Source organism: Mytilus galloprovincialis, chromosome 9 (genome assembly GCF_965363235.1).
Source record: "Mytilus galloprovincialis chromosome 9, xbMytGall1.hap1.1, whole genome shotgun sequence".
Classification (NCBI taxonomy): Eukaryota; Metazoa; Mollusca; class Bivalvia; order Mytilida; family Mytilidae; genus Mytilus; species Mytilus galloprovincialis.
The window spans coordinates 68,340,429-68,353,091 of NC_134846.1; the positions used below are offsets into that span (position 1 = coordinate 68,340,429).

At 33.3% G+C, this 12,663-nt stretch overlaps 1 protein-coding gene across 1 annotated transcript; it reads right to left on the reverse strand.

Annotated features, from left to right (window-relative positions):
• Positions 1 to 8,377: 8,377 nt before the first annotated feature.
• LOC143045745 (carboxylesterase 5A-like) lies at positions 8,378 to 11,099 on the reverse strand. The gene is made up of 2 exons (XM_076218462.1): positions 9,595 to 11,099; positions 8,378 to 8,702 (listed from the first exon to the last, which is right to left on the reverse strand). The coding sequence occupies exons 1-2, from the start codon at positions 11,070 to 11,072 to the stop codon at positions 8,417 to 8,419; spliced, it is 1,764 nt and encodes a 587-aa protein (XP_076074577.1). The 5' UTR covers positions 11,073 to 11,099; the 3' UTR covers positions 8,378 to 8,416.
• Between the last annotated feature and the right edge of the window lie 1,564 nt (positions 11,100 to 12,663).

A 12,663-nucleotide genomic window follows, 5' to 3' on the forward strand; every position in this document is an offset into this window, starting at 1 on the left:
CGAAAGGACACTGTCAACACTCAAAAGCACCGTAATTTATTAAAAGGGATCTTTTACAATGTTTACACACAGTTTTACAAACATTGTTGTGAATTAAATCAAATTTTAGTCAAACAAATTTTAAATGATCGAGAACATGAAGAAATATTCAGTTATTAATAGTTAAAATCTTTGAAGTGCGATCTTTTATATAAAAATTGGATAGACTTCATATATTATGAAGTCCTATCGTATTTAGTTTAGACAAATATTTATTGGTTAAAAATGTGTTAAAAGAGGGACGAAAGATACCAAAAGGGACAGTCAAACTCATAAATCTAAAACATACTGACAACGCCATGGCTAAAAATGAAAAAGACAAACAGAAAAACAATAGTACACATGACACAACATAAAAAAATAAAGAATAAACAACACGAACCCCACCAAAAGCTAGGGGTGATCTCAGGTGCTCCGGAAGGGTAAGCAGATCCTGCTTCACATGTGGCACCCGTCTCGTTGCTTATGTGATTACAAATCCGGTAAATAGTCTAATTCGGTAGGTCACATGCATGAAAGGGAAGGGGATCGTATCGTATCGTTTTATTCTAAAACGATTATCGGAAGATACATAACCTTTTTGATAAATTTTACGTATCAATTTTACAAAAAGTACATGATGAACTTGAAGTATAGATTCAAGGTGCTGCCATCTACATTACGTATTTACGATCTTTTTCTTTGTCTTTGAGTATTTCTTACTTTTACTGTTTAGTCCACCTTTTCCAATTATTTGTGACGCGTGGCTTGGTATTAAACATCTTATCATTGTGTTGTTGTGCTATGATCTTACTTTATATTCTTGTCCTACTTTTTGGCTTATGTAATTTGTATATATGTACCATTTTGTCTTGTTTTGTTGAAATAGTTATTTGTGTTTATAGTGATTCAGATAATAGCACAATGATGACTGCTGTACCTAATTTTTGACAATTTTATCTATGATGTCTGTTTGCTTTGCTTACACAGGCGACTATCGAGTGAATATTACTCCCGAGCTAACTTAACAAGTCATTTTCGATATCGTACTACTCCGGCTCAAGCAAGAAAACCTAATCCATACTGTATGAAACGTTTTGCATATATCATCATAGAAATACTTGTTGATAATTATACATCAAGAAGACGTAACATTATGTTATCAAACACTATCAGATGATTGTTTTGGTTAAAACAGATAAAAATCATATTTGAAACATATTTTCTTTGCTATCGTACTGCGGTAAGAGGCAGTGACACGGGTCTATTACTTAATGACAAGAATTGTGGCAAAGGAGTAGGTTCAGTAAGACCCCTTTTTGGCCCCAAAATATATCAGTTATACATAATTGTTATAATGTTATCTTTTAGCTATTTATTGGAAAGTAAAATACTTCTGCTATATAAATATGGGCTGTTTATGACAATATAATGTTCATTTATCGGGAACTATCATCATTAAGTCATGCTAAATTACTTAAATCTTCACAATTGTAGAATTAGAGTTAAATTTTAGACGGTTCTCGTCTTAAATGGAAGTGGACGCATTCGTGTTCATTCTTAATATTTAAATATAAGCTGTATTTGATGATTATACATACCATATATAAAGATTAAGGGTGAACACGGATGCGGCCACTTTCATTTTTAACAAAAAATATCTGAAAAGTGACAAATTATGACATATTGATACACAAACTAATTGAATTGACTGAAGTAGACACTTAAGTGTTTAAAAAGTATACAAAATCTTTATTCCGAAGAACCTGAAAATTGAGGCCAAAATAGGCCCTTCCCGAATCTAATCCTTTGATAAAACATTTATAAACCCTTCTGAAAAGTCCGGTTGATAATATTTTTTTTCATTGAGAGCTGAAACAATTTCGGCTTATTACATGTCAACTGAAAAAAAATCTTTTTAATTTCGGAAATAATGGTTATTGATTTTTGTTTCTTCAAAAATGTGAAAATATACATATTTGTAAAGAATACACATAACAGAGGGGCGTGAGATACAAGACGGACAATCATAATCATAGATTGAAAATAAACTAACAACACTCTGGCAAAAAAAAGACATACCGACAAAAAAATAGTAGTGAAAACGTAACATAGGCAACTAAAGACTAAGCAACACAAACCCAACCAAAAACTGAAGGAACTCGCAGAAGCTGGCATCTAGTTAAAGGACAAATCAATTTATTAATCAGAGACTGAAATCAACTAAATCTCATCACAAAGATTTAGTTTTTTACCGCCATGGACAGTCATAGAAGTAAGGACTTGAGGAATGCAAAAAATAAATGTTTCGACAGGCAGAAGGTTTCTAAATTATTAACATCTATCTTATCAGCGATCAAAGACGGGCTTCAAAGTTATTGTGAAACTGCCTATTCTAGAGGTGGCGTGAATCAGATGTGGATACTTAAAATTAAAAATTCCAAGGATCTTTTAGAGTACATACAATCTAACTCTCTTTCATCTTGTAACAGTATTAAAACATTTGACTTTTCTACTCTTTACACAAGTATTCCACATTCTAAACTAAAAGACAAATTAAAAGAGTTGGTATTACTTTGCTTTATAAAAAAGAATGGCCAACGTAGATACAAGTATCTTGCCTTAGGGAGGGATAAATCCTACTTTGTAAAGAATCACTCTGATTCAAACAAAAAATTCTCTGAAACTGATATTATCAACATGCTTGATTTCTTGATTGACAACATATTTGTTACGTTCGGAGGACGTGTTTTTCAACAGACTGTCGGCATCCCAATGGGAACAAACTGTGCCTCTCTACTTGCTGACTTGTTTCTTTATTAATATGAGGCTGACTTCATGCAGGAACTTCTTAGGAAGAAAGATAAGAAAGGTGCAATATCCTTTAACTTTACTTCCCGCTATATAGATGACGTTCTTTCACTAAACAATTCAAAATTTGGTGACTACTGTGGATTCATTTTTATTCGTGGTATACCAATTTTCGTGGGTTTCGTGGTTCAGAGCGAACCACGAATTTAAGAATTTAACGAAGAATAATCCCGATACATGTGTATGGAGTCGGATGTTTATTTCCGGTTATGTTATGCAGTTCTAGTATAGTGTTGAGTAGCAATAAACATTGTAACATAACACGTGTTTTTTATTGAAAGAAGATACAAGTATTTTATTTAAATCAATAATAAATATATCGAATATCAGTGGTAATTTACTTTTTAAAGTTGATTAAAACGTTAAAACTGTTCATGGAAAATAACTGCAAGTTGTTAATTACCGTAGTTTGGTTTACTAATTACCGTGTCATAGTTTGGTTTACTAATGATTAAAAATCAATAGGATTAAGTACGTGGATATTGCCCGTAGGTTATATTGTTTATGACAGGAACATTTATTTTCACACCTTTTACTTATACATTGTATGTCTGTTTATTATATCGGTAATAGTTATACACCGAGGGAAAGGTATGTCTGGATAAGAATTCCCGTCGATCGGAGGGGTTTCTTATCCAGACATGCCGTATCCCGAGATATCTAACTAACTTACACCCTTATTCTAATCTCTATATTGTTAACATTGATTATCAAATGAAAAAAAAAACCCGATAGCATATATTAAATTGACAATATCAAACAATGATTTATAAGATTTTTTTGTTAATACATGAAAACCCACTAGTAACCTTTTTTTGGTTATCTTCGTTCACACTTTGACAAGTGAGTATGTTTTACCAATGTCAAGGTTGTTTTGCATATTCCAAATAAATCCTTGGTTTGATATGAATCAGCAAGTCAAGGTTGACCGTATCGTGTATTCATATTAAAATCAAAAAATACGTCATGCTCCTTGTATGCAGTTGTCAATATGGAAGCGGGTATGATACGGACGACATTTCTTAGCAAGCATTGGATTTGTTAGATGAGACTAATTTAAAATATAAAGGCAATATTATAACTCAAAGTACTTACCTGTATCAGTAATAAAGGTAATCATAATTATATGTTCTATCTTACGGTTTTATGGGGGAAAAGCCCCCCTCTTCTCGAGAATGAATAAATATTCATATTCGGACCTACAAAGGGATAAGTGTGTCTGCAATAGAAACCCGACTTCCAGGCAAACTCAGAATACAAAGATACAGATATAATATTTCGTAGCTCTCTCTTTTGCGGAATTAGGATCCAGCTGGGGTTCCCAACTCAAAAGTAAGGGGCGGGGGTTCAAATAAGTCAAAACCATTGATCTTTTAAATCTGGTCCAACCCGGGAAACCCCTACCCCGGTTCGGCCACTGGATAAGGGGGGGGTCGAGAATTAGAATCCCCCTTTTTTTTATAATAAAAAATATAAAGGCAATATTATAACTCTTCTATGACTGAGATAAAATAATATTACTTTCAGCAAAGGAGTATTTGAAGGATTTTTTTTTAATTTAAAATAAATGCTTTATTTTTTTTTCGCTATTGGAATTTCCTTAAATGTTTTTTTTTTTTTCTCAATATCTTGAAACAATTTGTAGTGAACACTAAGTATTTCTTGTGTTCATGCTATTTAAAGAATACTATCAATTTATATTGTTACGAATAACAATGGACTTTAATTGCCGGATGTAGAAGCAGGTGTTTCCAGAAACCCCGCTTGTCACAGCCTGTGGTCAAAATCCATTGTTATTCGTAACAATAGATCTATTCAATTTACACGTGTTTCAAAAATAGAAACTATGAAGTATTACAATAGAGCTGGGATGTAATGATTAGGGAAATGAGCTTTCAATCATAAAACTTTGATTGCCTTATAGAATCCCGACAAGCACTTATAAATTGTAAAACAAACAAATAATTAGTTGTCTTTGTCCATTATTGTAATAGAAGTTTTTAATGAACACTTTAACCTAAAATGACTAAGCGAGGATTTTGACAATTCAAAACTTTTTCAATGAATTCCTTCTTTTTTGTTTGTTTTATCATTGATCAAACCAAGGAGGTTATATGATCTCCTAAATCAAAATTAAATCCACGAATTACGTATCAGATTTTTTTTTGTTTTGAAATCACCGATCCACGAATTTACGTATACCATGAAACGTCTTTTTTTCTCTATCCACGAAAATTTATACCCACGAAAAAAATGAATCCACAGTATGTGGAATGCATCTATCCCATCGTATTGGAGATAAAGGATACTATAGATACAGTTAAGTCGGCTTCATATCTTGACTTACATCTAGAAATTGACAATGAGGGTCGTTTGAAGACAAAACTTTACGACAAAAGAGATGATTTCAGCTTTCAAATTGTGAACTTTCCATTTCTAAGTAGCAACATTCCAGCAGCACCTGCATACGAGGTATATATCTCCCTATTGATACGATATTCCCGTGCTTGCATTTCCTATCATGACTTTCTTGATAGAGGGTTACTGCTCACAAGGAAGCTATTAAACCAAGAGTTCCAAATGGTGAAGTTGAAATCATCCCTTCGTAAATTTTACGGACGCCATCACGAGTTAGTTGACCGTTATGGAATAACCGTTTCATAAATGATATCGGATATGTTCCTTACGTCGTAACTACAATCCCCTTCCCTTTCATGAATTTGACCTACCGAGTTAGACTATTTACCGGATTTGTAATCACATAAGCAACACGACGGGTGCTGCATGTGGAGCAGTATCTGCTTACCCTTCCGGAGCACCTGAGATAACCCCTATTTTTTGGTGGGGTTCGTGTTGTTTATTCTTTAGTTTTCTATGTTGTGTCATGTGTACTATTGTTTTTCTGTTTGTCTTTTTCATTTTTAGCCATGGCGTTGTCAGTTTGTTTTAGATTTATGAGTTTGACTCTCCCTTTGGTATCTTTCGTCCCTCTTTTAGTTAGGAGTTATCTTCTGTATACAAAGAAAAGAACGTGGATGTGTCTCTATACATCCCGTTTGAAAAGAAAAAAGAAAATTCAACAAAAGGGAATGAAAAATCGTCTCTTTTATCGTAATTTTTTTTTTAAGGAAATTTTATATTTAAAGATCGTTAACAATTATATACATTAAAACACATAAGTACTCTAACTTTGAGCAGTGTAGAAATTGTTTATAAGCCAAGTAAAGTTCAGCGTTGATATGAGGATCGCAAACAAATGTTAATTACAAACAGCCTACACAAAAATCGACATCATCAATATACCCATTCGGAGAGCTGCTGTTCTTCCACCTCTGCTAACCAACACAGTTGAAAAGTTGAAACACGTTTATTAATGTTATGCTTTTTTCTGGATTTACATTCATCAAGGACACTCGAACCTAAATATTGAAAGCCGAGGATATATAAGTACCAAAACAGTTGAGCTATATGACAAAAATACCTACAAAAGGACAAAATCCTTCTGGTATCTTTCGTCCCTCTTTCAAAGAAGTTTTTTTAAAGACATAAATGGTGCAGTTATTAATATACCAATATTGGCTATTACTTATTATATCACTGATTACTGGATGGAAGTCACCTAAACCCTATGGAAAAATTACGCAGCAGGAGGTCATCATACACCAAATTATCTGATAATTACGAATACGTGGCTGCACAGCAAATTTGATAATGCGGTCAAGGCATACACCTAAAAAAATTTAGTATGATAAAGTTTTTAAAAATGAGGTGCAATCCAATCAATTACCTTCTAGAATAAAAAGCTAACAAAAATCTAGACCAGTCCCTAAATATCTGAGTATCTAAAACGGACTTGAAACAATGAAAAAACGACTACCGAACTAAGCATTCACACCGATTCTATATGCTGTTACTGCTTCTTATCTCTTTCCTATTGACTAAAACTTAGTGAATTCTTTGTATGCTGAACAATAAAGGGCTATTGGCATGTGACATAAAGATAATTTTGTGCTATAAAGAAGTATTTAATTTGATATATAAAATTGACAATGGAAATGAGGAATGTGTCAAAGAGACTACAGTTCGACCATAGATCAGACAGCAGCCGAACCACCAATAGGTCTTCAATACAGAGAGACTCACGCTCCGGGACGGATGCGTCTTTCAGCTGGCCCTTAAACACATATCAGTGATAATGGACGTCAAACTTAACTCCGAATCATACACAAGAATCTAATATTAAAAATCATGAAAGACTTTCAGAGGCCAGAATTCCCTGACTTGGGACATGCGCAAAAATGCGACAGGTTTATAGTGTTTTTTTTTATATCTCAACCCTCCTCCAATACCTCGAACCAATGTAGAATAAACAAACGAGACTATATGGTAAGTGAATGAACAGATTTAGAACGTGTAACCCCGTAATGAATTTTTTTTATTCAGATGCAAGAATATCAATATATAAACTTAATATGGGTTATTTGTATACGTTTCTGTTAATCCGTTTTTTCCTCTTATTGTTGATGTGTGTCACTTGGTTTTAATTTGAAACCTAGATTTGTTTCCTCTCAGACATTTGAACAGCAGTTTAATACTTATTGCCCTTATTTACATATATATATATATATATATACGAGAGCCCAGGTGGTCGTGTGGTCTAGTGGGACGGCTGCAGTGCAAGCGATTTGGTGTCACGATATCACAGTAGCATGGGTTCGAATCCCGGCGTGGGAAGAACCAAAAATTCGCGAAAGCAAATTTACAGATCTAACATTGTTGGGTTGATGTTTAGACGAGTTGTATATATATATATATTATGAATATAATTATTTTCTGTGACTGTATCTTACATTAATTTGTAGGATCCTTTACTATAGATAATTTAGCTGATCTGTAACAATAACATCTTCATGCCTTATATATCATGTACTGTAGTACGCCGCTAGATTAAAACTGACGTGGAAAGGTAACATATGGCCACCGAAAGCTCTTTTTTTGAGAGCCCAGGTGGTCGTGTGGTCTAGCGGGACGACTGCAGTGCAGGCGATTTGGTGTCACGATATCATAGTAGCATGGGTTCGAATCCCGGCGAGGGAAGAACCAAAAATTTGCGAAAGCAAATTTACAGATCTAACATTGTTGGGTTGATGTTTAGACGAGTTGTATATATATATTAAATACATATAACTTTACCATTCTAATGTTTTAGATAAGAAAATCCCACTTCATCAAGAGCAGCGTTCGATTATATTGTAAAGCATACATTCTCCAAACATGACAAATGAATTATAAGTGTAATGAAGGCGTCGATTACTACAATGCAACTAAGGGGTCAATAAAATACATCCACAAAGTAGCGCTAAAATTAACATCATTTTTAGCTGAAAGTTTAAATCTAAGTTCAGTTTCAAAAAACGGAAAACAGTTAAAATAAGTTTAAATTGGGATGTAGACTTTTTAACAGATTAATGCCTTTTAAGGTGCAGTGGAGTATTAAAATTGTTTTAATATATGTAAAACACTCTAGTTAATTTGATCTATAGAACCACAACACAACAAACAAAAAAAGAAAGTAACTTATTAACAGTTTATGTCTGTACACTTTATCACTGCCATTGGTCGGGGATGTTTGTACTATTGGCCTGCGTGTTGATGATGATGGGTTTAATATTCTAGGGATGTCATTCAGCCAGAAATCTACACGGTCCTTAAAAATGTGTTGGTCAGTCGTTATGTTGATATCTAAATTGATGTAATGTTCAGTTGTTGTGTCATATTGTTCCCACTTTGGGAGGTTTACTCCATTGACATCTCTGAAAAAATAAGAATTTGTATTAACATAAATTACAAGAACTATTCGCAGGTCTGTAACTGAATTAAAGTCCGGACGCCTTACTCTTATCCAGGAGTTAACGTATCCGTATTGGCATCTGATAATTCCTTAGATTTCAATATTTTCTAACTGACCATAAAACTACAAATTGGACATAGGCATAATTATGCTATCATAATTAAAACAAAATAACTTAATTTTTGGCACATGATGTTAAAAATGACGAATCTTTTTTAAAAGTATGAATTATTTGCTTTGATGAAATTTTCAATGATTCAAAATAGTTTTTCACATAATTTACTTTGGCCGCCACACCAAGATCTAGAAAGTATTTGTTTCTAGGGATCCAATATCATCAATAGAGCTCTTGGTAACGGGAAATGGTTTCTTAAAGGTTCGGAACAATAACGGTTATTCAACGTGTTTCCATTATCAACTTATAAATGTGTAGTATATTAACACTCATACCTCATCATTTGTACGTAAAGTCAAATATTTTGTATCTTAAAACATAAAAAAAAGAAATCCGGTCAATTTGATTAAAACACTGGTGACATATGAGACATAAGGAAATCAATAGATAATACTGTTCTAATACAAAAAAAACACCTTTAAATGCCTAGTACTGGTTTTGGTTGACCATACTGAAAATACGTGATCTTGATATCGCCAGTTTGATAACTTACAGATCTCTAACTATTGTATTCCAATATAATTTACTTCTAGTGAAAACACATTCCTTGGTATAAAGGCAATAAACCAACCCCAAGAAATTATATTTATTATGAATAATGAATAAATTTGAGAAAATAAACAATTTGACTGAGAGAAAAAACAAATATCATCACCCTGTTCTTCAGTGCAATACTCACCCTGTCTTGGCAAAATTAGTCCAGTACTTTAACAGTTTCATAGAGAGCTCTCCATCTTTGTCTGTAGGAAGTGTTCCCGGGAAAAAGAAATAATATAGGTCAGTTGCATGCGCTGAACCATCAAACCACTCTGGATAAGGTATTGTAGACAGTGGTAAGAAGATATACTGAAATTGTTTTCCGTTGCCGTTACCTGTGTGAAGGCGCAGTGATTCCACTGTTGGGACCATAAACAATAGGTCTGAATATGCATTTAGAATATCTCTACTTAGGTCATCACGTGTTAATGCTGCGCCGTATTTATCACATATGGAAATGGCTATGTTCGTGTTATTATTGTACACTGCATTTGCAATATCAGGAACAAGAACTTCACAAAGAATCCGTTTTGGTATATGATCAGATACGTTAAATTGAAACAGATATTGACCCCCTTGGTATAGAAAAAAGTCCAACAAGAGCGAACCCTCTCCAGAATTTGTTCCAATGATGACATCCAGTGACTTAAAAAATGTAGAAGCTGATGAATTAAGTAACAATTGTTTTGGTTGAATTGGCAATAATTCGCCATCAATAATTGGGGCAAATTGACTTAGGATAAGACTAGAAGAAAATCGTTTTCCTTGCTGTGCTAATATAACGTTTGCATTTACGTATTTCATGCATTGCGTTAATTCCTCTGGATCTGATTTAGAACAATTCACATTGTTTGCTACCTGTGACGAAGCATATCGTGTTATTGATCCCAAGCTGAGTTCTGAGATAGCGGTTCCACTCTGCATTATGGCTCTCTGGAATAGTCCTTGATTTTGTGGCATTACAGATAATAAACCCACACTAAATGCACCAGCTGATTCTCCGAATATTGTGATAGATTGACTGTTTCCACCGTACGAGGCTATATTATCTTTTACCCACTGTATCGCCAAAATCTGGTCCCATAATCCATAATTTCCTTTACTATTGCCGGTTGCAAAGAAACCAAAAATATGTAAACGGTATTGAATAGTAACAACTATAACATCGCCAGCAACAGCTAGATATGCTGCGTCATATAACTGGGCTTGCCCAGAATAATAACCACCGCCGTGAATCCAAACCATAACAGATTTGTTACTTTCGGTCGAAACGTGATGTGGAATATATATGTTTAGAAAAAGACAATCTTCGGAGATATTTGTATTTTGCAGAATGGATTCCATTCCGGTCAAGTCTTGATAACATGACGGACCAAAGTGTCTAGCATCTAAGGTTTTATCCCATGATCCATACGGCTGTGGTTTCTCGAAACGTAAATTATCGACAGGTGCTTTAGCAAACGGTATGTTCTTGAATTCATAAACATCCTCACTCGATAACTTCCGACGTAAACCGAGAAGTCCACCAAGTGGTGTACTAATTGTTACTTCTTGTAAATCTTGAGAGAAAACTGGCAATAATACACATAGTAGAACTGTTAACTTTACTGAAATCATCATGGTCTCTTCTGTAAGATAATATTTAATACAGATTTTTTTAATTTAGCAAAACATGTATACTTATATTTCTCAATGTGATATGTATACTTTCTACGTATTGGTATTTCCTTCTATCATTGATAGACCGAAATTCATATACCGGTTACTTTTTTAAATCGTTCAAGTATTTCATCCGTTTGTTGTTGAACCCAAATTTTCCAGTGGCAGACCAAAAGTTCCCGACCTTCATCCCCGGATGGACCTTTATTACAAGACCAACAGATTTATGATATTGATAATTTGTTCTCGTCCTGAATGCAAATAAAGGTTTTACCATTGAAAGTAAAGCAAGCATTAATAACTCATCATATTATTTTCAAACCACTAAATTAAATGTTAGAGTCAAAAATACTACAAATAGACTAAAGTTGATGGAAATGTGTTTTTCAAAAATTCAACAATAGACAGATCTTTTTGAGATTTGGTTTGCAAGAAAAATAAATATGATCTTCACGTATTTTTCATTACTGGTTTCATCCTTAATAATCATGAATTAAAAGTTACTGGACGTTAAGCAAGCAACAATCTATTACTCATTGTTTAATTTTTTTATTTTTTTTTTATTTTTAAGATATTGTATTAATATCCTATGCTACTCTCTTTTAAGTTCGTAAAATATTCTTTATCTATTTAACCAATAATAGGTCATGATAAATACATGTTTAGTCAAGCATACTTTTTTGTAATTAATAAGTATGTACAACAATAACAATGCACGCTATTTACTTCTAACACATATTGGTAATGTTTAATTCCTTCTTTACATTTTGCTAAGGAGAGTAGTAGAGCTTAAAACATTTTTTACATTCAATTATTAACTTATTGATACTTAACGGTAAACAAAAACAAGCATTGTCGAAACATCACATACATGTGATTGTAAGATCATATACAGGTTACAAAACGAAACAAAAAGTGGGATAACAATTAAAATTGAGAATGGAAATGGGGAATGTATTAAAGAATGAATTCTTATCTGATAGGAACTTCTTCAAATCAAATGTGGTATAAGTGACAACTAGACACCTCTTCGTCCCAGTCACAATTTATAAAAGTAACCAAATATCGATCAGAGTATGGTCTTCATCTCGGAGTAAGGGCTCACACAAAATAGCAAACTATAAAGGGCCTCAAAAATGACTTTTCTAAAAAAAATCAAACGGGAAAAAAACAGACGGTATAATTTAAATTTAAAAAAAAGAGAAACACTTAAAATTTACTGTTTGCAATAGCATGAATTGTTCTATATAATAAGAATGTTCTTATCCCGGGCATAAAAACAATGCCGTATTTTGCGAAACCTTTTCAACTTTTGATCTTCAGTGCTGTACAACTTTGTACTTTTTTCACTTTCGATCTTTTATATCTGGGCGTCACTGGTGAGTCTTGTGTGGGCAAGGCGCGTTTTTGGCGTATTGAATTTTAAACCTGATGCTTTTTGTTATCTATTAATCATGTTTTTCTGTGTCTAATATGTTCTCCTATTTATTTGTATTGTAGTCCTGTAATATTATGTTGTCATTTCAATGTTATATTTAACTTTGCCATTAAA